Source organism: Phasianus colchicus, chromosome 1, assembly GCF_987193195.1.
Source record: "Phasianus colchicus chromosome 1, bPhaCol1.hap1.1, whole genome shotgun sequence".
NCBI classification, from domain to species: domain Eukaryota; kingdom Metazoa; phylum Chordata; class Aves; order Galliformes; family Phasianidae; genus Phasianus; species Phasianus colchicus.
In genome coordinates this window covers 114,602,227-114,630,111 of record NC_143436.1, presented here as the reverse complement: position 1 = coordinate 114,630,111, position 27,885 = coordinate 114,602,227, and the positions used below count along the sequence as shown (strand labels likewise).

General features: G+C 39.7%; 2 protein-coding genes across 3 annotated transcripts in view; one reads left to right on the top strand and one right to left on the bottom strand.

Moving 5' to 3' along the window:
• Positions 1–915, bottom strand: part of RPGR (retinitis pigmentosa GTPase regulator) — a 45,166-nt gene extending 44,251 nt beyond the window's left edge. The window contains exon 1 of the mRNA XM_090123859.1: positions 541–915. Within this exon, the coding sequence (XP_089979985.1) occupies positions 541–778 (238 nt within the window). The 5' untranslated portion in view covers positions 779–915. The remainder of the gene's footprint in view (positions 1–540) is intronic.
• Positions 842–27,675, top strand: OTC (ornithine transcarbamylase). Of its 2 annotated transcripts, none has more exons than XM_031594571.2 (11): positions 842–926; positions 2,429–2,531; positions 5,075–5,213; positions 5,906–5,987; positions 11,546–11,633; positions 15,372–15,525; positions 21,814–21,936; positions 22,588–22,641; positions 22,773–22,922; positions 23,945–24,082; positions 26,250–27,675. In XM_031594571.2, exons 2-11 carry the CDS (start codon positions 2,455–2,457, stop codon positions 26,307–26,309), a joined length of 1,065 nt encoding a protein of 354 aa, XP_031450431.1. In that variant the 5' UTR covers positions 842–926; positions 2,429–2,454; the 3' UTR covers positions 26,310–27,675. The 2 variants fall into 2 exon arrangements, with proteins under 2 accessions (XP_031450431.1, XP_089979983.1); XM_090123857.1 differs by lacking the exon at positions 842–926 and adding an exon at positions 1,369–2,345.
• Positions 27,676–27,885: the final 210 nt, after the last annotated feature.

The window sequence follows — 27,885 nt, the reverse complement described above, 5'->3', positions numbered from 1 at the left end:
CTCTGGGCAGCTTTGCCAGCACCTCACCGCCCCCTGGGGAAAGAACTTCTTCCTCGTATCTAACATAAACCTCCCCTCTTTTAGTTAAAAGCCATTACCCCTCGTTCTATCACCATCAGACCGTGTAAAATGTTGGTCCTGCTCTAAGCTCCCCTCAAGCACAGGAAGGCCACAGTGAGGTCTCCCTGGAGATTCTCCAGGCTGAACGAGCCCGGCTCCCTCAGCCTGCCTTCACAGGAAGGATACTTAGTTTTGACTCTGCAGCCAGCCAGCCACGTTCTGCATTTGAGCACACAACAGTCCGCTTCACACCGAGTCACTGCTCCACGCCGGCGAGAAAACGAAGCAGCCCCAGCGTCATCCCTCACGGCAGCGTTACCGCGTCCTCCCCACGCAGGACGGCAGCACACGGCCGAGACGGCGGGCAGGCCGGAGGGAGGCGGGACGGCCAGGAAGGGCACCGGATGAACGAGGTGTCCGCGTCCCAAGTCCCCACCCCAGCCGGCAGCAGCGGGCGGAGAGGCCCATCCCCCGACTCACCGGGCACCGGCAGCTCTTCCTCCTCCGCGGGTTCGGCCATAGCAACGCGCAGCCAGCGCTCGGCCCCGCGCCCCATGCAGCCGCTCCGGCCTGCCGGAAGTAAACAGAAGCCCTGCCACGGGCAACGGCCATAGAGAGCGCCGACGAGAGGAGCCGCCGGCGGTGGGTGGGGAGCAGCGCCCCCTGGCGGCCGGCGGTGGTGCGTCGGCGTGACCGTCCCTCGCTGCTGCCGTCCCATGGAAACCAGGGTTCAAACGCGATCTTCTTCGGCTGCGGCGACCGTCTCGCGTTACGCAAGTCTGTAGTTACAACGTAAAGCAGACAACGAGGACGTTGATTTGGGATTTCTGTGTTCCAGGGCACGTGGGTTGAGAAATATCGGCAAGGTGAAAATAATGTGCTGTTAACCTATATCGATAGAGAGAAAAGTATAAAGGAATTACGTCAATATTGTCATCCAATGCAAACGTGAACTCGTCTGTTCTATAAAACTGTGCCTTCTATGAGTTTTTCAACTCTACACCTTTTGAATACCACTGGAATTTCTATTGCTACAGTTTGAATCATAAAATCATAGAATGGCCTGGGTTGAAAAGGACCACAATGATCATCTAATTTCAAACCCCCTGCTCTGTGCAGGGTCACCAGCCACTAGACCAGGCTGCCCAGGTTTTGGTGGAATCCTTTGCTTTTTCTTCTTTTTTCAGTTTTTATTTCTTAAAATCATCAGTTAAAATGATGTCTTAAGCTAAAGCCAGACTTTAAAGCAGTGAGGTTCTCCTTTACCCTTATAATTTTCAATGTTCCTTGAAGGATTCAGCAGTGAAGCTTCTTACAGGAAGGTCGCTCAAACACAGTGAAGAAAGGGAAAGCAATTGGTATCATGGTGAACACATTCGTAAAAGATGGCAGGGAAAGTCCGTTGCCAATTGAAATTCTCTGCCCAGTTCAATTCAGGGTCAGAGTATGTCCATTAACTTATTTTAGTCTTGTTTTCCAGGTTTCTCTTCCCTTCTTTTAACCATTTCTAAAATAAAAGTAGATGAGGAAGTGAAGGCATCCCCACTAATGAGGGGAGCTCGTGAGGGGCTGAGCTTTGGAGATGAACTTCTGGATGAAGAGCTGGATGCAAGTCAGCAAGAACAGACTGAGATTGTCAGCAAAGACAAGGCTGTGCATGTTGCAGTTCCTCACACTGGCCACCACAATCACAAACCATAGAATCATTAAGATTGGAGAAGATCACTAAGATAACCTAGTCCAGCCATCAAATCACCCCACCATGCCCACTGCCCATGTCCCTGAGTGCCACATCCACATGGCTCTTGAACACCTCCAGGGACGGTGACTCCACCACCTCCCTGGGCAGCCTGTGCCACTGCCTCCCTGCTCTTTTGGAGAAGAAATTGTTCCTAACACACAAACTGGCACAGTGTGAAGCCATTCACTTTCATCCTATCACTGTTGCCTGGGAGAAAAGGCTGACCTCCACCCCACCACATCCTCCTTCCAACTCCAACTCCAACTCCTCCAACTTCCCTCATGGTCCTGGCCCCCAACACCAATCTACTCTTGCTGTGCTGTGACAATTCTTTCACCTTTTTCTCCCAGGACAAATATTTCACAAACAGGAAATTGCTGCAAAATGATATTGACACAGTGGTAATATGATGGTCTCACACAGAAGAGCACAAACTGAGAGTTGTGTAATGGACCCTGTGAAAAGTCTTTATCTGTAGAATTTGACCAAAGAAAGATTCAGTTGTGGCCCCAGTCAGGCTCAGCCCACACTGCTAAAATCAAATGTAAGGTTGTCTGTTCTTTGCACCCCACTTGTTTGCACAGCAGCATAACTCATCTGCTCCATTTCTGCAAACTCTATCTACAGGACTGAGAGAAGAGTTGTGCAAGAAGATGCTTTTCAATTTGAAAAATTTTTGCCATATTTCAAAACTAACAAAGAACAGCAAGCATCTGCCACGACATTTTTGGTAAGCTTATCCTTTAGTTTTGTCTGGCATTTAGTGACATTTAATCAGAAAACTGGAGACAAAAGCAATTTAATTTTGGGAAGGAGTGACAGTTTCAGATAAAGGTTTCTGCTAGCATTTTGAGTGCCCTTTCTTTCCTTCTGAGGCAGCAAGTGCTGCGACTGGAGGAGTTTTCCTTTTAATGTTTGTGAAATGTTATGAATTCTTTCCATGGGATTTAGCTGCACCATCGAGAATGAATGTTTCTTCTTGAGTTCAGTGTACACTGCAGGTACTGCAGTTGATAAATATCTGAAAGAAGTATGGAAAGTCCTTATGTATTTAAGCAGTTTTTATGGCAAGTAGAGGGAGGGAATTATTTCTTTCAAGTTACAAGGTGAATCTCAGTTTCAGTGTGTTTTCTTGGATTGTTTTGTTTTGATTATTATTATTATTATTAATTATTATTATCTATACTTAAACTTGAGTCATGCAGGAAAAGCATTATGTGATATAACATTCAATATTAACCAAGGAGACTTGTCTATGTAACTTGATTTTTGATTCTTCAAGGGCATCAACTTGCCCATCCCTCATGGCTTCAGATAAGTACCTTTATGACAGTGTTTCTGAAAGACACCTCTAATACTTGTCACACGTCAAGAGTCAAATTAAGTTAAAGACTTGAAATCTAATTCTCCATCCACCTATATTTTCATGTTGGTGTCAATAAGAATAGAATTAACAGCATTATGTAACAAACGATTAGTGTTAGAAAGCAATACACAGGAATTTCACATACTCAGCCTAATATGCAGAGGCATTTTTATTCATCATTTCTACATTGCCTCCAATTAAAAAAAAATAAATGTTTTCCAAGATCTTATCTGTGAGAGTCTTAAAGAGTTCCTGAAGCCTAGGTGATAATTTTTTTTTGTGGATTTATGGATTTTCACTGCTGGCAATTGGTGCAAACTTTATCTGGTTGGTAGCAATGATAGAAAGGCAAGTATGGAAAACAGCTGCAGTAAACCTAGATTTCAAATAGAATAATCTGATTTACTAAGCTTTCTATATAACACTGTTATATAATTCTTAGGGTTTTTTTACATTATATTGTAACATTGGTATAAACTGTCTATCATCACTGTTTTACAGATATTATAAGTTAAGCACACTGTGGTTGATGCTACAAGATAACCTAATGTTTATCAAACTATATGCTAGCAATCCAAAGTAATTTCTTTCCCTGGTCAGAATGAAATATGCCAAGTACTTGACCTTCTCCTGTTATATTTTAACTTAATTGTGTTGTCTCATGCCTCTTCTCTCGAATTTATTTGTCTACTCCTGCCCCTCTTTCTGAAGATGTGGTCACGGGAAGGGAACACATTTCCGAAGGTCACAGCAGTAAAACAGAATCACGATAGGAACACAGAGATCAGAAAGGGATCCATAGTCCAGTGTTCTTGTAGCCTGACAAGAGCAGATCACGTCAGCTGTAATTTGCTTAGCCTGGTCTTGAAAATCTTCAAGGGTGGTAATTCCAAATCCTCTCAGAGTAACCAGTTTTAGTGCTTCACTGTCTTCTCGTGCAGAAGTTAATGGGAGATGACAACGGGTAGGTGGTATAATTGAGCTTAAGAGCTTAAGAGGCACCCACCTGTCAATATAGAACCAGTAGCTGCAGAACCAGTTGTTTGCATTGGTTTGTACTCCATTTCATCAGATCAGTTTAAAAATGCTACCTTTTAAAAAATGTAGCAAGCTTGTACCCATCCAAAGCTTTAGCAAGAGTGCATTGCAAAGTGTGCTATGCTAAAGATGGCCATCGGTATGGTGCAAAAGAAGGGGCTAATCAGCCACTTTATCTGTTATCTTAAGCCAGTGGAAACACGAGCTTGGACTCAACTGTTTTATTAATACACCTCATCTAAAATAGCAGAAATTGTACTCTGGGTGATCATCAACATCCCATTTCATGTGATTCTAAAGTCATAAATCTAGTTGGAGGCACTGTGCACTCTTTGAGTAAATGCACTGCATATGCTTTGAATGTTGCTGGTGTGATAGAAGGGCCAGAGCACACGGCAACACTGTGATTTTGTGATTTGGTTATCCTCTTTCCAGGTCCCTTGAGTAATCAAGAAACATATATAGGACTGCCTTGATTTTTGTACATTGGAGTGGAATGTGGTCTGTGTCCTACCCATCCACAAAGCAGTTGCCCGTGTTCTGTACCTCAAAGGACAGTTTATAGTCTACTTATATGCAATTTCACCAGGCCCTGTGTGGCTATGCATTTGGTTTTGTCTGGTTAAACAGCACACAGTCGAGCCATACACACATCAGAAGGCCTACAGTACACTGTGATCAATACACTGCATTGTGGCATGTTGTGCCAGCATGACTAGTGAAACCAGTCAAAGCAGTCCATCCAGCTGATCCAGCTGGGTCAAATGAGGGGATTGGGACAGATTTCAGCTGCTTGCTTATTGGCTTTTGCAATGAGTATAATTTCATGTTAGATGCCAAAAATGTTTTTTCTTTCTCTTTTGCCACAGCCGTGGGCCACCAAATCAAATGAATGTTTGTCTGAAAGGTCGTGACTTTCTTACTCTACAGAACTACACAGCAGATGAACTGAAGTATTTGCTATGGGTGGCCTCAGATTTGAAACAAAGGATAAAGGACAAAGGAGAGGTAAAATGCTTTAACTAATATTTAAGTCACTCAGATGTTGAAATATTGTTCTGAAAGATATTGGGAATCAGCAGTTTAGCTGATTTTCTCTAAATATAATCACTGCAACTCTTCAATCCTTTATGCCATGTCCTGTGTCATGGTTTAGTGGGAAATATTTGTGAAAGTTGGACAGTTGGACTGGATGATCTTAGAGATCTTTTCCAACCTTGGTGATTCTAGGATTCTATACTACAAAACGAAGAACCTTCCTGTAAAATGTTCAGAGGTATTCTTTAAATACTACAGAGGGCTACAGAAATGAAAAAGTTAAACAGCTTTGCACAGCTAGCTCCCTGTTATTGGCCAACCCCATCCATTCACACATGGCATATATGCTCCATTAAATGTAGGAAATAGAAAATAGTTATTCGTCCTCTGTAGGAATAAAATTAGCATCAGAGTTCTACTTAATGCTGGTTCAAATCATCTGCCAAAGTACAGTGGCTTTTTGTCATTAGAGTTAGTTATTTCTCTTTATCCTTTTTCATTGTTAGTTCTCCTTGAAAAAGTTGAAACTACGTTATGGTTTAAAGAGAAAAAAAAACAAGTGTAACTTTTCTAATGCTGAATTAATATGTGAAAGAAGTATTTCACACTGGAAATCATGCAATGATTATAAAATTGAAATGCCTTCCATTCCTGTTGTCCAGTATTTGCCTTTGATGCAAGGAAAATCGTTGGCCATGATTTTTGAGAAGAGAAGCACAAGAACAAGATTATCTGCAGAAACAGGTAAATTGGAGGAATGGCACAGTCACATTTTATTTGAAATTGTACATTGTGAGCATGCACTTAAAAACACTATGTAATTTTCTATTTAGCATTTTTTACTGAAGAGATGCCTAAAGTTTTAAAGCAAAAATAGGAAAAGAATGGTAGCTGACTGTGTTTCACCTTGCATATTAATGTTACATGAACATCCCTTTGGCCTCTGAAATATCACCAGATCATTCCGACATGGTAGATCAGAAACAAAGTAACAGGCCAAAGTGTTGTTGATGTAAGTTCCCACCGTGATACACATCTGCAAGCTTGTATTTTAGTAAGCATCACTAATTTAATCTTCTGCAAGCCCTAATAAATGTCTTTGTAATGTATTATGCATTACCATTGTCACATTCCAGAGTATGTGTTTAGACTGGGAATCATAGTAATGCCTTGATGTAAATTAGGGAGAAAAGAAATTTAACGATTACATACACAGGAAGATAACTTGATGGAAACTCCAGGGTATTAGCCTAATAAGATCAGAAGTGGAACACTATTCTTTTAGGATATAGTCTTACAGACACAGGGAACACATGCATATCTTTAATTACATGGAAGCTGCTCTGAAGTCAATGAGACCACTGAAATCACTTATTCATGTGTTTGCATGTCACCAAGAAACTCAGGAATAACTATGAATTGGTGACTGTCCTATGGGTACATTTTTACTCAACAGGGGAAGGAGAAGCTTCTCCCTGGTTAAGTGACAGAAAACCTGTTGAATATGCACCTTTTTTTACAACATGTAAGGGAAAAGGTAAAAAAACAAAACAACAAAAACAAAAAAGCAAGGAAGAGTCATATAGGCCGTCTGCAAGCATTTCTGAATTTGCTTTCATCTCCTCTGACACAGTCTGCTGATCCTGATCTTTATACAGACTTGTTCCTTTCCATTTCTCCGGATAAAGCAGCACTTATGAATGTGTTTCTATCTTGCATTCTCTCTTTGTTAAGGCAACCCACCTCTTAATACTGGAGTTTTTAGGCCAGTTTCCAGCTGCCTGCCATATTCCTATATGAGTGGGTACACATGAATTCTCTGAATCTGTTTATCCTTCTTGCTTCTGTATTTTGAGGCAAACACTTGGTTTTGAAGGCTTATGGAATGGGGAAGCTCAGGAAAGTTCAAATGAATAAACTTAAGGTTGGGGGTTAGTGCACATAAATTCATCCAAGAGGGATTACTCTCCAATGAAATAAAACCAATTTGTTTCTGAGTGAGAGTGCTCACAAGGGAGTTTAATGCAAGTTAACTCCTGTACATTAACTTCACACTTTCAGTTATTTGGTATTAAGTCCTCTAAGCCTAAGGCTTGTTTCAAAGGCAGGCTCAAACTTTTTATGCCCATGGAAACTCTATATATTTCAGCTGCTTTTTAATATACACAAATTCTCCCTTGAAATTTATAACTCAAAACAAATGTGGGGTCACACGTTCCTTTTAGCTGAATAAGCTAATTTTGTGCCAATTTTCTAATGTCCAGAGAAAGTGTACATTGAAGCAGATTGGAGTGTTTGCTTACAGAATCCAGGAGTCATCTCAAATAGCATTTCCCAAGAGTTGCACCTTCAAGACCTTGAAATAGGTCACTTGTGGGACGCGGCTCTGGTGATCAGATTGATGTGAACAAGCTTTGCATCTCTCAGGAACAATTAGATAAAAATCAACGTATTCCAGTTTAAAGGAGACTTGAAAAGCGCTGTTCACAACATCTGCTCTGTGCAGTGCCTAGGAGATTGCTGTATAGGATGATCTCTGTGGAAGTCTCTTCCCAAGTCCTGCCACATGACTTGTGTAATTCAGCATTACACAAATGCTGAATGCAGACAGGTAAAAATGGAACAATGCGGGTAGAGAAGCTCTGTCTATCTTCTTTTCTGTACCAAAATACAGAAGATTAAAACAGGTTTACTGAAGTTCACAGCCACTGACTTCAGCAGAATTACTCCCAGCTCACTCTTCTTACCACGGGGATGAGGGGAAGAAGAAATCCTTGCCTGAAGGCTACTGCCACGGAAATAACTGCATTACTTTTCATGTTCTAATGTAGTAGGTATGGAATCACATGGGATATCATATATCACAAGAATAAAGAGGATGTTTTATTTTCCTTGGAATTACTATTGTTATTTAGTTTGCCCATATTGCAGAGGGGCGAGAGCACTCTTTTAGCTTACTCTCCCCTTAGTGGGCTAGCTTTAAAAAATGTTTTTAAAATGGCTAGCTTTAAAAAATGAAGTTTGAAGTTTAAGGATTGCTCCTGTATTTGCCTATAAGTGTTCTTTGTTACCAGTCTAAATAAAAGGATACTTCATAGATTATACATCATGGCAAGCAGTGAGGAAAATAAAAAATCCAAATCCAGATATACTGAAATATGAAACAAGAGCCTTTCTTTGAGTTGGAGAAGATGTGTGTGTATGCATGCGTCCTGGTTATGGCAAGGCAGCCCCATAATTAGGCATACAATGTGCAAACTAGAGGATTCACTTTGGCCTTCTTACCCAACATACCAGAGACAGACTGGAGTAGTGATTTAACTCAGATCTGTATAATCACCAGAACTCATGTCCTAAATAAAAGAATTTGCATAAGTGGGATAAATAGTGTGCCATAGCCTGAGGTCCATTTATTAAAAAACAGAAACAACAAGAAAACAACAACAATAAAAAAAAACCTAACAGGAGTGAAACCTGTGGTAATGAGATAGTAAACTATTCTGTCTCTCTAGTATAAATGTCCAATACAGTTCACTAAAGATACCAGCATTGAGATGACACTTAGCGTGTGGCTTTGGGAATCACCAGATTGTGACAACAAAGAGGATTACATCTTCCAGTTTTACATTGCACTCCAGTGTGCACTAATTTGCCGAGTAGGTGCCTGCATATCTTCAAAAGTCACCAACTATTTTTTTTTATGCTGATAATCTAGATGAAATCATCTAAAACACAGATTCTTCTCCTGTAACTGTACACAAAGCTAGAGTACAGGCTCCTGTATTTTCAGATGGAAAGTATGGGATGGAAGTACATTCCCAGGCCCTGCAGAGATGGCCAGTTCATGAGCAGAAAACCAACAACACATTAGGACTTTGCTATATACACAGACCCAAAGTGGTAGCTCCAAATAGGCTGCCTGACATCTTGCAGTTCTGAATAAATGGCCAAATTCCTCTTTTTCTGCCTGGGCATCACTTACAGAAAAATAGAATGTGTCCATGGGAGTCTGTCTATGGTATGAAACACCCATTGAAGCATCCATATTTAAAAGCCTGAAGTGAAGAGCTGCTGTCTTGTGTGGAACTTCATGATATAAATTACTGACATAATCACATAGAACTTTGAAAATAAAAGGCATACAAGTCTGACAGGAAATGTTACTACAAATGACAATTCATCTTTGAAATCTTGACTTAAAAATGATATCTGCAGTAATGTTGAGGCACCAGTGTGCACACACATTCCCATCAATGCAGTGTTTTTGACAAAGCTGCAGAGAGGAGGTGAAAATATCTAGGGAAACCTTAATATTTTTCCTGTCGTAATACGAAAAGGCTTCTGAATAACCAGGAAAGAAGGGTGATTCAACCAGCCTATTGGTTGTGGTTTTTTAAATAGTAATATTAGAATAAGAATCAGAGAATCACAGAATCATAGAATGGCCTGGGTTGGAAAGGACCACAATGACCTTTTAGTTTCAACCCCTCTGCTATGTGCAGGGTGGCCAACCACCAGACCAGGCTGCCCAGAGCCACATCCAGCCTGGGTTTGAACGCCTCCAGGGATGGGGCATCCACAACCTCCTTGGGCAACCTGTTCCAGTGTGTCACCACCCTCTGAGTGAAAACTTCTTCCATCTTAGAAGTTCGCTGAATCTGAATCTGGTCTCTCTGAAACTTGGGACAGTCTCTAATGACGGCAAAGGGAAATTAAGAGCAGACCCACTCACTGGAATGAGTATACATTGGCTGGATGGAGCAGCCCTTCAGGTGGGGTTTGAACCATCATTATTTTTTTTAATTGTACTTACAGGGAAGTAGAGGCAGTCAAAAACAATGAATTGACGGTATTATTTTTATCTGCTTCATTTTAAAGACTGGCTGAACTGATCCAAAGTGGAGCACCTCACCTCAACCCTGGTGCCCACACAGGACAGAATGCGATAAGGGCTGCTCTGTGCTCAGGGCCCAGCAGCAGGGCCCACACCTGCAGTCTGAGCTTCACTGCTTGTCGTTAGCTCTTAAAGCTCCAGTGTTCCTTACTGGTTTGATTATGCTTTGAAGGGTAGCTGCAGGATCAACTTAGTAATTTTTGAGGGGCCTTTAACAATGTGTTTGTTGAAGCTGCACTCCTCGCGATGTCTGCAGAGCCATCTAATGGCTGCAACCAGCCCAAGCAGCTTTTGATTTTCTTTTTGCTTTTTTTCCCCCTTCATAACAACAGGAAATTTGTTAGCTCCACATCCCCGAGTGCACAGTAAATGCCTTACAGGGCTACCTATAGCCCAGTTCAAATCCTCTGCTTCGTACTTTCTCAGGTGTGGGATCCATTGCTAAACCCTTTGTGAAAGTTCATAAAACAATCCCCTCATGGCTCATCCTCCGGATATTTGGACACGATGGACTTTACACAGAGTTTTAGTGGAAGGAGGCTTTACACTTAAACCAGGATAAGGCAGGGAGACTCAAGCGTGGTGAAAAAAGATCTTTGCCTCTCTGCTTGTGTCAGCTGGTTGCCTGTGTTAGCTTTCTTGTGGAGGTGCAATAGAAATGAGTCACAACAGAACTTGAGATTTGCCTTTAGTGAGAAGTTTGTCTGTCCAAAATATCCCATCAGACAACTTTTAGCACCAAATGTTTTATATTCTTAAATGGTGCTCAGATCCTTTCCTGGTTTCCCATTCAAGAATGTATTTCATTTATCAGACCTAATCCATTCAGTACACTGACTCACCTTACAATTTCCTTACTCTTGCAGGGTGAAAGGATACTGACAGTGCCTGAGATCATTCCATCTTTCTCTGACACACTGCAGTTTTTAATACACTTGGTCATTTGTGACCAAGCTTAAGGTTGTTGTGATGTGTGTGGAAACCTGGAGTCTTCTATCTGAGCGAACATCCTTGACGCATCTTTGCAAGGATGTGGAATTAGACTTAATGACTCAGATGGTCTTTTGTAGTTCTGTGACACTAAGTCCATTAATGTAAATGTTGCAGAAATTCAGCATGATAAATGAGCTACCTAACTTAGCAGGGAGCCATGGTGATGCTTTCAACAATATGCAGTCTTGCAGCTTGAATGGCTGTTCCTATTAACAGAGATCACAATTCACGCCTAAGTATTTCAGCAAAGCATCATATTTGAGTGGTTTTGTCCTATTTATTTGCATCTTGTGGTGTCAGACTTTAAGCATTTGAAACATTTGGATGCCCTGCTGAGTTTTACTGCATGAAAATTATTTTGAGTCTTGGTTGTGGAGGCAGGTGCTTAATTTCCTTTTTATTGTTCTCCTTGCAGGATTTGCTCTCCTTGGAGGACACCCTTCCTTCCTTACAAAACAAGACATTCACCTGGGCACTAATGAGAGTCTCACAGATACAGCAAGGTTGGTAAATGTTATTTAACTGATTGCTACATATTTGGTAGATGCTTAAGGAAATAGTTGATCAGTCTGAAACCTGTCTTGAAGATTCTTGAAAGATAATATTTCCCTTATGGAAAATGTTAGAAAGCACTCCAACTGTCTTAAATATTTACAGATCAGCTCACAGAGTCCGTAGCTCTGTACACCAGATGAATGATGTGTTTCTCTGATGAAACACAAGGAAAATATAAGAAAAATATAAAACATTTGAACATTTTAAGTTTTCCTTTCCTGTCTTTAATTACTGAAGTGGAGGACATATGGGTATTGATAGCAGAAAGTCAAAAAACTTTATTCTCTTGGACCTTAAAAATGCTGACTTCCTGTTAGATACATTGCACTGCCAATGCATTGCACTGTAGCGTCCACATGTTTCAGAGGAAGTGTGTCCCATTTCCTTGTTTCAGTAACTACATGTTTAATAATGATTGAAAAATGATGGAAACTCATGGATGGAGCCTACAAATTACACCACAATTAAACAAAGAGTCTGAACCCAATGTGTCCACCTTGCCAGTTCAGCAGAGCTCATAGACAGCCAGGGGATTGAAATACTTCCCTTCAAAAGAGATTCTTCATATTTCATGACATATTGCCCCAGTTTAAGCAGAATAGCTACAGCTTCGTCAAAGTGTCTCATTCAAAAGCTTCAGAGCACAAGCATCCCAGCTACAACTGGGATAGGGCAAATGCAGGATTTTTCCAGTCAAACATATATAATGATTACTATTAAAGACAAATGGAAAACATATTAAAGATATTTCCCCCAAAGTGATGTAGGTAAGTATTATTCTCCAAAATTTTCCCTTTTCTTCCTTTTTCACTGATCATTGCAACACAAGAGTCTCTTGGCAGAGAAAGGTAAGAGAGGATGTTGATAGAGTGCAGTAACAGGGCGATGGGACTTTGGGACAGAAGAGGTAGAGCCTGCATTTTGAGCAAGCTCCTGGCAGTGCGGACTGTCAACCCATCCCCTCTAATATCAGAGTAATGAGGGGCAGCTCTCATCTCTTGGACCCTGGGCACTATCAAGCAAACCTTCAGGAAGAGGAAGGATGTGGTCAGGGCCCTTACGCAGCAGAGGCCTCTGAAGGCTCTCAGCTATTCAGAAATGAATACTATGGCAAATCCAGCTGTCTTCTGATCCACAGAAGGACATATTTTTTGTGATGTTTACATTTACACCAACTCAGTAGCAATTACCACCCATTAAGTATCTTTTCAGTGCTGTTTAGCATGTCTGATATCCTAAGTGAAATGAAATACCTGTAAGTACTGTATCTGTATTTTCCACTGTAGAGAAGTTCCATTGTGTAGTTCCACTGTGCACCATGATAGCTCAGTGGCCATAAGGTTCAGTACTGAAGAGCTCCTAGGATGATTTTACAAGTCCATGAGCGTAATTAGGGGATGAACATCTGAATCTACAGGAATATGCCTCTTTACTACTGTCAGTCACAATGAATTAGTCTTTTCAGATAATTAAACCTTTTGAATTAATACATACTTTCAAAAATTACATAGAATACTCCAAATTCTGGATAGGAATATTCTACCCCAAATGAATGCAAATGCCCTAAAATCACAGTGCTGTGTTAAAAACAAACAAACAAGCAAACAAACAAAAAACAGAGACAACCACACTGAAAGACCTTATTGCCTTTATTTTTGAAATCCTTAATGGATATTGAGAAAAACTTTACAGCTTTTCTTGGTAAAAATAAAACTTATTTTGAAAATATTCATATGCAGCATTCCAGTGTACTCATGTATTTCCAAGTTCTGGGATTTTGAAATTTACAGACTCAAGATCTTGCAAAAAAAAAAAAAAAAAAGAAAGAAAGAAAGAAAAAAAGAAAAAGAAAACAAAACACCAAAGACTTGTAGCCAATAATAATATGGGAACCTTGGTAACTCCATCAAATCCATCAGTCACCTGATAAGCCTCCCCCTCACCTTCCAAAACTTCATCTTTTCTAAAGAGTCGTTTTTTTTTCCCTATACAATCCCAGCCTTACATGGTTTCCTTTAAATTTGTTTGATTATAAGTGATTTCATGTCCTTAGATGAGGGTTTGATTTCTATCTGAATTCAATTTGGCTTTGATTTTGCAAAGTATTAACTCACTTTCCACCTGGACTTCCTACTGTAAGATATGACATCTAGAAATGCTGGCAGAAAGACTGAGATTTTGCTAGTAAGAATCCAGTAGTCCTAGTAGCTACTAGAGTAAGAAGAAGATCCATCAGCGTTCACTACTTGAACATCTTAAAATACTTTATTTGTCATGTGAGATAGGAGTCAGCTGACCTAAAATCCTAAAAATGTCCAAGATAATTCTAATGTAATTACCTCTTTTTCTTGTCTGATGCAGGACTAAGTGCACCTTGTTTAGTTAGCCACCTGTTAGATGGTAACAACATGGGCCATGCGTCTCATCTCTGATGTCTAGTTTAGGTTTTCCACAGTCACGTCCTTCAAGCTAGAATAAACAAACAAAAATGACAGCATTTGTGAGCTAAGAGGAGAAATAGTCACACAAACAATCATTCCAATAGCTTAGCTTCAGTAAATACTTTGTTCAGGTTCTTCTTTTCACTCACGACTACTATCAGTAGTCTTCAGAGAGAGGTCTGTGTGGAATCTTGTAATGTTTTATAAGAGGTTTGCTTGTATGAGGCATGTCTGATGTCAGTAGAAAAAAAACTGTTACTGATTTACTCCATCAGGAAATTTGTGTGTGTAAAGGCCATGCCATTAACAGCCATATTTCTACAAGAGAGGATAACAGAATCCTTTCTGGCTAGTCAGAAAGTGATACTGCAGTGTTTTTTCACACTCTCCTATCCACTCTCTTCCTTTTTTGTTTTAAGGTCTATTAGAGATAACATTAAAGCACACAAAATGCTACTTCAAAGTCATGCTTCAGGGCCTGATTAAAACAGAAATGCAGAGAAATGCAGAGCCCCTATCCATATTTAATTTATCTAAAGAATTCAGGGCACACTAAGTATGCTATGCTAATCCACCATGCTAATCTCTGAGTCTGTCACACTTTGGCAAATGAGGCTAAAGCCAGAGTGTCACAGTGACTCCTGCCTGTCCCCATCCATATACTGAATTTCAAACTCAGACTGTAATTCTGAGACCATGTGTGTCAGTGTGCAGCTCTGCAGATAGGAGAAAGAACAGGCTGCTATTGTCAGCTTTCTGTTTCTATCTTTGTTAAGATCAATAAGTAATTGTGGTAATCTAAGACAAATCTGTAGTCCTAGTCCTCACAAGGGTCAAGCTATCATACAGAGGCACACTCAGAACTTCTTTTCCTTTGGTAAAAGACTCAAGAAATCTTATTCAAAGTTATCAAATTCTTCAAATATTACAATATTGCACAATCTCTTATCCTAGTTCCTTTACTTTAGCGTTTATTGATGCTCTAGCTACAATCAAAAGCTAAGAAGAAATATCAGGAGCTTTCATTTACTTGCTATAGTTTCTCAATAAGTAAAACTGCTTACTTTTTGCAGCTTGTTAAATATCTGCATTTAAGTGTGTTATGGGGGCATCATAAATAATTCAGACAGCCGAACATTTTTGATTCATTACCGCTTTTCATTAATATTTATATGCTGCATTCTGAAGGATGCACTGGGGATGTATTTATTATGTTTGACTTGGATATTTTCTGCCATCCCCCAGGGTGCTGTCCAGCATGACAAATGCAATCTTGGCTCGAGTTTATAAGCATAATGATCTGGACCTAATGACGAAAGAAGCCACAATCCCAGTAATCAATGGATTGTCTGATTTATACCATCCTCTCCAGATTTTAGCTGATTACCTAACCCTTCAGGTACCAGTATAACTCCTGCTTAACAACACTGGAAAAATCGGGTTCAAAACTATTTAGTGGCACATTTTTTAAAGTGGTAATTACGTGACACTTGTTATTTAAAGAGATCTTTATCCAGAAATATAATTAAGAACCTGCTTAATTTAAAACAATTACTTAGCATTATCAGCTGTAGTGCGACTGAAGCTAAGCATAAAATTAAATACTTCATTGGAATTAGGCTGCAATTCAGAAAATTTGCAGGGAGGGTTACATACAAAGATAAAGGCAAGATGCTGGCTCAACTGATGCCAATGGGAATCTTGTCCCTGGCTCTAAAAAACTCAGTAGTTCGATCTTGATTCTGCCCTAACCCATGAACAACTTAGAAGGAATTGCTATCCATATTTTAGGAAACTGGTCAAACTTGTTTTTCGAAAAGCCAGGTAATGTTACAAGTGCTAATCCCTAATATTCAGGCTCTTAAAACTATTTAACCTTTGCTCACATAAAAGAATAGATAATAAAGATCAATTTTTTAGTTCTAATTTCATAATACGTTGGTTTGATGTAGCATTTTGCATGTAGATAGCATTTTACACATAGAATGCCAGATGTTTATCTGTGAATGGAAGGACTATGGTGTGTTACAATCAATCAAGGAAGTAGCTTATTAAAACAGATTAGTGTATTACAGGGCTGGTTAACAATTTTGATGAACTCTTCTGACCTTGTTTGCTTTTTGAATGAATAAAAATCGCACTGCTTGAAAAAGGACAGTTGGGATAATTTTGTGATTCATTCAGCTGTGTTTCTCAGCTCTGCTATGGGACATTTGGTATGTGGAAAAGATCTTATGATAGAAATAACAAGTTATTCATGCCTTAAATTGTGAATACAGAAACATTCGTACGTTTAGAGAAAATTACTTCTTGTTATTTTGATTCATGTTTGTCTTAAAATTTTCAATACTAAAAATGAAGAGACCAGCAAAAAACAGTAAAATTGAGACTAAAACACTTTGTGTCCCTCAAGATATGGTACATCTTGGAGATCCTATTAAGCCAACTTCAGTGAGATGTTCCAGCTATGTAAGATGGTAAACCATAATGAGAAATTCATCATCAAACACCACATATCATCTTTTTATTTCAACATTGTGTGCAACTATAAACCAGATGTGTATTACGGCTTGTTTTGTGAGGTTTCTATCTTACCTTGCTTATTAGCATTTATGCCTTGGTTATTAGCATTTACTCCTTGGTTATTAGCATTTTCACAATTATGAAAAGCAGATTTCACTCATAATCATGACTAGTAATCTACAAAACTACTGATATCTGCCTACAAACCTAGTTTCATCCCACATAGCTCCAAGCCACTGACTGCGGCACCAAAGCACCACATCTCTAGTCAATGAAAAGAGACTGCTGAACATCTCAATTACCCTCCAGGATGGAACTCTTTCTCCACTGATCTTTTTCCACTGATCAACAGGGAGAAAACTGTTGAGATTAGCAGAACGAGTAGATGCCCTGTGATAATCATCCTCAGCTTCTCTATTGTGTCCTGGAATGGGGCAGCTGTGGTAGAAACTCCAGGTGAACATTTCCCCACAAGCTGGATTTTCCCTGGTGTAAATACCCAGGCTGGCAGCAGCGGCAGTGACTGTCCTTATTGCATCAAACACTGGAGAAGGAGTCTTTGAACAGTGCTTCTGCCTGTTTGACATAATATGAAAACAGGGCTTTATCAGTTAGGGCTCAGACAAAAGAAACATCCAACGTGGACAGGGATCATGATGAACTGAGCTTTTGCAGACATAGATCTCAAGGAGTGATTTAGCTTTTGGCCCTTCCATCATGTTCTTTAGCTCATGGCAAGAGTTCTCTAGAGGACAACTGCATGGCTACCCAACTTTGCTGAGGGCACACTGCACTGCTGGCTTAGGATTTGCTTTCCACCCTCACTTTGTTATCCAGGAAGGAGAGGAGAGGGGAGGCAGGCCCTCTCAGTAGCACACCACGGGTGTTGGCACTGCATGTCAACTTTGCTCTTTTCTGCACAGCACACTGAGATGTAGGCTGGTTTTACAGCCAGCTGCATGCAGTAAAACAGCATTTCAGCCATATAATGAACATTACCAGTTCACAGAAGCAGAATTAACGCTTGAAGAAGCAGGAGTCATGGGGTCTGGTTGTTATTTACGCAATCAAACCTCTCATGTGATTCTCTACAGGGTAGAAAGATGTTATCTGAGCACAACCTGCAAGAAGATTAATATGGGGATGTTGAATAGTATCGCTGATTCTTTAAATCAGTTAAAAGTTCACATATAACATTTGGACTGTTTTTCTGTGTTGCAAAGGCAATTTATTTGATTTATGCATACATGCAAAATGCAATAGTGACATAGACTGATGGCCCCGAATTTACATGTTACTGCAGAATTTATGAAGCTTATTTCTCTCAGAAATCTCTTCCTTATATTTGTAAGTACTTTCCTGCCTGGATCTGGCCCTTTTGTATAGTCAGTACCTACCCCAAATGTAATTTTTTCTCTTCCTTATTATCCCCCTGTATTTCTTACTGGAGCTCCACGTGCACGCTGACCTTTTTCATGTTTAGCACATTTTTATTCTTCTGTTTCCTAAATCCTATTAATTTTGCCACATGCTTTCTAGAATCCTATGGATATTTTCCTTACCATACCTCTTATTGCTTTCTAAAATTTTCGGTTGTGCTGAGTTTGCTCTTGAGTTACAGCCCACTAGAAATGGTTGTGAACATTTTGCAACCTGACTGGGAGAGTGTGGGGATTTTAAAGCCTATGAGTTGACGTGCTGTTGCTGTGCACCTGGAGAGTCATTTTATGCCTGTGACCGTGCTGAAGGGGTGAACCAGCCGCTTCCTGATCCTGCCTGCTGCCACTCTGTCTCCTGGGCAGAACCTGTGACTCACAATTTCTGTTCTGCAAAGCTTGGCTGGCATGCAGCATCACGCAGTTTGTATTCTGGGGACACACCATGCATTGACATTGATTCAATTGATATTAATGCCACTGGCCAAATCAGCTAACTTGTAGCTGAATGCAGGACAGCCAGACTGGTAATTAGAGTGGATCTGTATGCCACCAGCTTTTATGTCATTGGTCTGAAGGGAAATTTCTTTTTCAGAAAGAAATGGTTGGCATGGAGAAACATTTAACATAGTAAGTACATCAATGGTTCCTTTTTAAATACTGTCACAAATTGCAGCATTGCCCAGTTTGAAGAAAGATACCATATATTCTCAGCCTTTTCTCAAGCTGTAACACAAAGAACTCTAGTTAATGGAGTTTTCAAATTCATCACCATTCATCATAATTATTCTCACAATTAGGAATCCCAACTAAGATCCAGACTGATTCTCTAGAGTATGCTGTGCCAAACACCAAAGTAAGAATACATAAGACAACTGACGCAGCATCTGCCTTCAGCTCAGTTTGAGAGCCAGTAGACATGGCCCCATTTTTCATTCAGTGAATCATACATGTCTCCCAAAGGGCTAAAGCTCTGACAAGCTTTCCATTAAAAATTTTGACAGATTATTGATTCATCATTCAAAAGCTTGTTTTAATTGAGGGTTGTTACGACTGCTGAAGCCAAATGTTTCAGAGATAACTTAAAATACTGTCAGTTTCAGTCCAGCTGGAAGCAATTCCAGGTAGAGTCAGACATGAAAGTCTCTCATTAATTAAACTAGTCTTCTCTAAATATACAACAGTGAGCATGCTTATTTTTACCCCATGGTTTGATACACTGATATACTGTAACTATGGTTAAGAACAGAATGAAACAGTAGAATAAGCGTGAGAGTGAGAAAATTGACTGTAAAATGGACATTAATTATTTAGTAGGGATTTTCCTTGAGATTAACAAAGCCAAGTTTTATTCCACTGCACAAACAGTCACCAGCTTGCTGAAGAGGCATTCATAAGGGAGAGGAGCTCCAGAATTTCTAAATACTTCTGTGTGGCTTTACTAGAAGTCCAAAGTCAGGTTCCAAATATGAAGAGAAAGTGTAGAACACCCAAGCAGGTAAAATGCCTATATTAATATAACACAGTTTGGAAAAACTGGGGAGTGGTGCAAGGAAAAGTACCTTCAGAGGTTCCAGTGATCTGAGTGTATTGTATAGATTAAGGCTTACCTGAATCATTACGGTCATGGCAAAACTCTTTTAACAGGATTTCTTCTGTGTGGTTGAAGAAGTCTATACTGTAAAATAGAAGAACAAAAAGTATGTCTCATATGCAGCAGTTTTTGTATTGCCTTCAAGCTTTCTGGTAAGGCAGTACAATTATTTTATCTTTCTCAAGTTGTTGGTAGCTGGGGATGTATGCAATATAGGATGTGTGCTCTGAGGATAGGCATCACAGTCACAGTCACAGTGAGCTGACTTCAAATGAAGAGGTTGGAATTGCAGCAGCAGTGTGCAGTGGCAGCATAGAGCTTAGCATGGGATGTAAAATAGGCTCCACAAGCACACACACAGCTTGATTCTGCCTGGGCTATGACTTTCTCCATTAGCTAAACATCTTCATTATGATTAGCTCAGCTACACGCACTCTGTGTAGCAGTCACTGCAGTTGTAGATTTGCAGTTTGCAGTACAGATTTTGAGGGTTGTTACACAGACATCTTCAGTTCTTCATATTTCATCCATAACAGCTAGTAGTTTGGGAAAACAGAAAAGTATTTAATATGCATTGTGCTTCTTTTAATTCAGGGTAGCAGCTGGTAATAAGGTGGAGGTTATTTAACATAGCCATATATTTGTGACTCACTACTCAGTGCTTTGAGCATTACAGGCTGTGATGTCTATTTTTAAATAGTGAGATCAGAAGAACTGAGGGTTGTCTCATTTGCTCTTGGCTGTGGGTTTGTGTCTCAGCTATCGCTAACCCCTAGCTGGAAACAACTCCTTAAACAAATGCCTTACTTTTGCCTTCTTCTGGGAGCATCACTGATAGGAGGTGTGGAAAGCTTTTGAAAGATTCCTAAAGACTTGCAGAGCTGTTATGCCATCACAGCTTCCGTGTCCAAGGTCTTTGCTCTCCTCTGAATGCCCCTGCATCACAGCTCTGCCCATTAGGCTATTGCTGTCTAACAACCTGCAAATGAAGAAAACCTATTGTTTTACAATAGTTTTAGCTGTTAAACTGCAGGCAGCACAGGACTCAGATGTAGATCTCAACTAAATTTAATGTCATTAAATATTTCACATGCTACTATTTTTGACTCAAGATTGTGCACACTGGCAGAATTGACAGTAAGTTTGTTCTGGAAAGACTTCACAGCTATTTGCTTAGGAGAAGCTGCTGCCAGGAGAGGGGAGTGCAGTTTCAGCCCTCTTCTTGTTCAGCCATTTGGCATTTCTGCTGAGTCTGTCTGCAAGGTAGCCTGTCATTACAGCTCTGCAGTGTGGATGCTTATCCCAGCTGACAGCCATTGAGCTATGTCACACAAAGTGCTGAAACACTGTCTGGCTTCCAGTTCATACAAGGCAATAGTTTCATGGCCCAATTTTGAACTAAGAATAAAAGGCTCTCCATCATGCCTTCAGTGTTTCAAGTTGAGGTGGAGTGGTACAGAGCCAGGTATATAGAAATATTTGGTTCTATCTTCACAATTTTTCTGATGTTAATTTAAGTACATGTAAATGTGCATATACATAACAAGCCTTACTGAAAGGCTTCAAATTATCCTAGTCTGGAAATACAAGCTGCTGTTACTCTTGTTCCTCCTTAGGCCTTATCCATTGATGACCGAGAGCCAGAGTAGCCATACATGTACAGGCTGTGAGTGCCATTAGGCAAAGCTACAGTTGACACTGTAGGGCTGTTTCAGGTGAGGGCAATATACACACTCTAAAGATCATTGTGTTCCTTGGCTGTACAGCTGAGAGCAAACCCCTGAATTTCTAATGTTCACCAATATTTACGAGCACTAAGCCATGGCTATACCACTTCATTGCTGAATTTACTGCTGTGCCTCCCAGCCTGGGCCTCACCATACAGCGTATATGTCAATGTGTTCTTCATCAGAGAAAGCTGCAGGGCTTCTTCTGAGACATAGGGAGCATTCTCTCACCATCCATCTTGTGTGTGTAGCAAGTTCATTTAAACCTATGGTTTTATATTATCAGCATCTAGCATTGAAACAGTCAGTCTTAGCACCAGACCAATTTGACCAACCATCTCCCCATGGCATCACCTTGCTCTGTTCTCCAAGAACTTAACATCAGGAATGTGTGATTCTTTTGGCAGGAGCACTACGGTGGTCTGAATGGGCTCACCATCGCCTGGATTGGGGATGGAAACAATGTCCTCCACTCCATCATGACAAGTGCTGCAAAGCTGGGAATGCATCTCCACATTGCAACTCCCAAGGTACGAAACTGCACATATGGAGAAAGGAGGGTGAACTTTGCCTATTCCATCTCAGCCAGCTCAATGCTTCCAAAAGGCCTCAGCTAGCAGTGCTTGTATCTCAAGTGTCAGATTGTAGGACCAAGGTTCAGAATCGTGATTCAGTTGTTTTGATGCAAAACAGGAATAATTCTGATTTCAACTTCAGAAGGACTGAGGGGAATGCGTTACTGTACTGTAAGTTGCAGAGGATGGATGATCATTCAATTTGAGAAGATATTACAAAGGCACCAAAATCCCCTTCCCACCACAAATGTGACAGCCATTTCAAACTGATGGAAGTCTTGGTTCAGATTGATGGTGCACCTTTTTAGAATGCTGCAATATAGAATATAAAACAAAGAATTGGTTGGAGCAAAGAATTAAACAATGTATAGGTATTATATTCTGTAACCACTGAAATATATTTTCCTTACATTATCAGAATAATCACTAGTTTATCTCCAAAATAAACTTCCAGTGAAGCCTAATTAATTTCTTGAAGCTTTACAGTGCTGAAAGACAGTCTCTTCTGACAGAAAATGTTTCAATCAGTATATTCCTAATCAGTGTTAATGGTCATTAAAGATCTTATACATGTTCCATGGTGTAATCTATCATCTCTTTTGGCAGGGCTTTGAGCCAGACCTCAGAATAACAAAAATAACTGAGCAGTACTCCAAAGAGGTATGAGCCTAATAAACAGCCTGGCTAGTAAGTTGTAGTTTAAATGTTTATTTTTGGTAGTTTAAATAGTTTATTTTTGCTATAATCAAGGCTTCATGACTTCCTGATCTTTTTTATTTTATTCACATTAGAATGGTACCAGGTTGCTTCTCACCACAGATCCATTGGAAGCTGCAAACGCTGCCAATGTCTTAATTACGGATACATGGATAAGCATGGGGCAAGAAGAGGAAAAGAGAAGAAGACTGAAGGCATTTCAAGGTTATCAGATTACAATGCAGGTAATAATTCAGATCACGTTTTTGCTTCATCCTTCTACAGATTTGTAAGAATCAACATTAGCAAAACGTGGGTTTGGTATTTCTTTGAAGGGAGCTGCAGTAAAACCACATGCAAACACCACTTCAGCCAGAAAATTCACAAAAATAACAAATTTAATTTGTATACGTCACATGTCCTAGCCTCTCTCAGAGCTTCCCAGTGAGATCCAGCTCCAGAACATGACCAGTGCAAGTAAGTTAATCCTTTACTTCTTTCTTGTTTGGCATCAGAAAAGACTCTTTGTATTTTACTTAGGATGACCAACTCACAGATTTTGTCTTTAAGTCCATAACCTGGGCAGCGTTTCAGGCAATGTTGTGTATATCTGCCAGTGTATAAAGCACTGATTATATATGTTTAAAAATCATCTCATTGAAATGCTTGTCAGAGCAAAAGCAGAGAAAATGTAAAGTCATAAATCATCCAAGATAAAAAGGACATTTTCCTTGCTGATAGAATTACTGGTTTAATTGACTGTATTTTAACATAAGTTCATAAAATACTATTAATGAGTATGTCTCCGAACTGGCTTAAAACTTCATTGTTCATTGATATTAGATCACTGTGTTATGAGGAACAATATCAAAAGAAAAAATATCACAGCCTTTTAAATCATAGTTTAATGTGCTTTTGTTGAAATTATCAATAGTATTACATTATTGTATGGCACTTGAATATAAATTGCACTTTATTGATCCACAAGGTCACTAGGGTTTTTACTTCCTACTACTGGAGCAAGAGAAATAGGAGTAAAAATTTAGCTTTTGTGAAGTCAGCACTGAACTCTTACTGACTTAAATGGGGATTTTCCCCTCTTATTCACAGATGAGCAGGTCTTTTGAAGTCAGCAGAATTATTCTTAGTTCATCATCAAAGTCGCTAGAGTGGAAGCTAATATAAATTTTGTTAACTCTTTTACCAGTTTAAGGTTTCATTAATTTCTAGCATATTTCTTTAATTTTTTATTCTTCTTGATCTACAGATTGTGAAATCTGCTGCTTCCAACTGGACATTTTTACATTGTTTACCAAGAAAGCCAGAAGAAGTTGATGATGAAGTATTTTATTCTCCAAGATCACTGGTTTTCCAGGAGGCAGAAAACAGAAAATGGACAATTATGGTAAAAAATAAAAATTAAAAAAATTATTTTGAGGTTAGGGTCAGCTTCTGCTCTGCCTTACACTTGAGATTTGCACTCAGTATGGTTCCTCAATAAACCATAAATAAGTTTTGAATGCACTGCACAGTACATCACAGTTTTGATTGTAGGCAACATACATTTGTAGCACAAATACTTCTTGACACAAATATGACCTATTTTGATAATAATCTGCAGTTGTTTGTTCCAGTTTTTATTACTAAGGCAAACCTATAGTATGAAATGAATTTTATTAGTACTTTTTTTGCATTTGAATTGCTGGGTTTATACTAACGATGAACTTAGCTGCTCCATTGTAAAGCATGTGAAATGCTGAGGTCCCAGGGACTGGACATACAAACAGCAGTTTCCCAAGCACTTAAAGATAGTGCTAGAGATTCTGCAGCTTTCTCTCAAGCAAAACTGCCATTGAAAACAATGGGAAATTTCTCTGATAAAGCATTGCAAGAGCAAAGCTCTGAAGGACCCTGCAAAGTTATGGTGTGGGTGACACTGTGTGATCCATGGGAACCATGAGGGTACACTTGACATTTAACACAAGCCATAACTTTTTTCACAGCATTCCTGGAACGTCAGAAAACCACTTCCAGATCTCAGTAGCCTGTTATTTATTGTTGGCTTTAGAACCATCATGTTGACAAAGGCTAGTGAAAAGTTTGAGATGAAAAAAAAAACAAAACAGAAATGGCATAATCATAGCTCTCAGCTGAACTCTGAATGTGCTCCAAGCGAATATGTAGTTGAGTACTGTATGTACCAAAACCTCAGATTTTGGACACAGTTAACATTATTGACAAATTTTTCTTAGAATCCATGCATGATTTTTAGCCTTAAAATTATGAAAAGTGCTCATATTTTTAAAATTTTTTTACAATATTTAATTACCGAACACACTAAAAAGCAAAACAAACAAAAAACGCTTTTACTTTCAAAGTAAATTCAAGCTACACGTTTTGTTTGCATAAGAGAAGTGTCACAATTATAGAATCATGGCATCATTAAGGTTGGAAAAGACCTCTGGTCCAATCACCAACCTATCATCACAATGCCCACTGACCACATCCCTCAGTGCCCTTAAGCCACATCACTCACTTGTATTTTATGAAGCTAAAAAAAAAACAAAAAACAAATGTATGGGCTTTGTATATATATATATTTTTCTACCCATTTCAGCTCACCTAGCAAAATGAAAAAGGAATTACTTGCTCAGCTGTAATTCCAAAGCAGGCTGAGAGCAGCTATGAAATGGGTGGCAGTGGGGGCTGCATGGCTGTGTTCCATCCCCACTGTGTGCCTGGGTCTACCTGTCACATTGAGCCGTGCTGATGGGATCTGAAAGACCCATGGAGGGCCCTTGTAAATCCAGTTCTGGGCCAAAAGAATGATTTATAGTTAGACATGGCTGTGAAATCATAACAGTGTGAACCAGGTAAGACCTTGTCAAAACTGAGCCAGCACAGCAGCTTGTGGCGTATGCAGGTAAGAGGAGCACTACAAAGCTGCTTCATCACTGTTTTATTTACCTGATGTTCCCATTTCTCATTTCACGGCCATACGAAAGGTTTGTTGGAATGTATATTGAATATGAGGGGGAAAGCAGGAGGAGTAGATGACACACTTTTAACTTCAGTGAGGATTTTTCATGTTTTAGTGCAGAAAATATTTAGCAGAAAGCTAAATTGGGATAAATTTCCAAGTCCTTATTCAGGTACGACTGTTGCTGATGCTAATGGAAGTTCTGCTGAAATATGCAAGGAAACCCATATGTTTTTGGGGTACCTACTTCATTTTCTAGGTGAAGCTGAGGATACAAGACAGCACAACAAAAAGGCCTCAGATTTTGCTCTAAGTGTGCTTTGTTTGAATTTCTGCTTGAACATCCATTAATATATTTTGTCTGCACAGAGAAAACCTATCAGCTGCAATACAGGACATCCTAAGTGATTTTCAGCTCTTTCCTGATTTCTCATCAGAAATTCTAGCAAATAAATCTAAGTGTGCACTTTTTGTCAGGCCAATAATTCTCAACACAAAACTCCAGAGCTAGAAAATACTTTTTCCCTTATTTATTTTTATAGAATATCCGTTTCCAATGTGATTGCATTTTTTTTCTTTCTTCCTTCTCTAGGCTGTCATGGTTTCCCTGCTGACAGATTACTCACCACAGCTACAAAAGCCTACATTTTGATGCTTGGATCCCAGCCAAGAAAAAAATATTCCTCATTGGCAGAATATTTTGGTCTGCATATAGATCGATCTTCTTCAGAAAAGATCAAGGCAACAAATGATTCTTTAATAAAATTGTAGGGCTAGCTTTGCTGAAGTGTGCAGTATTGCATTACATTTGTGAAAATGTTTGAGGCAATAAACTCCACTGCGAAAGTCACTTCTTATTTAGATCCTCTCAAATACCTTTCCAGTGATCAGCATCACTGAAAGTTTTTTGGGTTCCACTTTAATGATTGACTCTGCCAGCATCATAGGTATATTGTAGTCTTAGATGTGTTAGAGCTAGCACTGTGTAATATGAAAGACATAAACTCTTAAAACTTTTTCACGTAATTGCTGATCTGTGGCAGGGTGCACAGGCCAGCAGTGCTTTACTGTTGCCTTGACTACCCACACTTCTTGGGTGCTCTGGCTTCTATTTCTGTCCTCTAGCCAACCTCCAAACCCCTCTGCTGTTTGGCACTGAAAATGTACAGACTCCATGAGCATCACCTTCCTCTCTGCCATTCCAGTGGGCTAGCACAGGAGAATACTGCTGCAGTACTAGAAGAGAAGTTCTGCAGAGTTGGATGTGGCAAAGAAAAATGACTGGGAGGAACTGTATTGAGGTGGGGGTCAGCCTCTTCTGGGTAACAGCAATAGGACAAGAGGGAATGGCCTCCAGTTGCACCAGGGGAGGTTCAGGTTGGATATAAGGGAGAATTGCTTCTCCGAAAGAGCAGTGATGCAGTGGCACAGGCTGCCCTGAGAGGTGGCGGAGTCACTGTTCCTAGAGGTGTTGATGTGTGGATGTGGCACTGAGGGACATGGGCAGTGGACATGGTGTGATGGGCTGCTGCTTGGGCTAGATGGTCTTAGAGATCTTTTCTGACATCAATATTTCCCTTATTCTGATTCTATGGTTCATCTCCCTTAGACCATCACTCTTTAAACAGAATTTAGGTTACAATATCAAGGTCTCAGCTTATTTTTTCTAAGCAAAACTGAGGGTCACCATATGATAGCATTGTATACTGCACCTTTGTGGAAAGAATTTGCTGCATTTCACCTGGTGCTGTAGCACTGCACACATTTCAGCTAATCTCTCGTGGCAGTGAACAGATTCATGATGTTTGTAGTTTTTATGGTGGCTGGATGTGTGTATACTGCAGCTAATGCTTTGTGCACTTTAAAAACACCTTTGTTGTCACTATTAGTTTCAAGTATGTCAGTGTGTTTCTTGCTAAAATACTCGAACAATTATTTTTTTTTAAATTGAGAAATTGCAAATTAATTCACTTTCCTGATCAGCTGCAAAACACTACTTAATTCATTTCAAGACTGGAGTTCACTGCTGGGCCACACATAACACTGAAATAAAAATAAAGATGCATTTGTTTTTTCTTATAACTGATTTGTGGTTTTTGCAAGTATTTGTGTCTCTTGTTAACGTTTTCATTCACAACATCACAAATATTTCAATAACTGAAGTGATCACATACATCAGCAGAAATCTAGCTGCAGCAAGGATGGAGGAGTAGGGGATTTGGTAAATA

Coding starts and splice junctions, on each gene's coding strand:
- OTC (XM_031594571.2), top strand. CDS start 2,455: ATGCTTTTCAATTTGAAAAATTTTTGCCATATTTCAAAACTAACAAAG. Junction 5,214..5,905: donor GGATAAAGGACAAAGGAGAG/GTAAAATGCTTT, acceptor CCTGTTGTCCAG/TATTTGCCTTTGATGCAAGG. Junction 15,526..21,813: donor CTGATTACCTAACCCTTCAG/GTACCAGTATAA, acceptor TTCTTTTGGCAG/GAGCACTACGGTGGTCTGAA.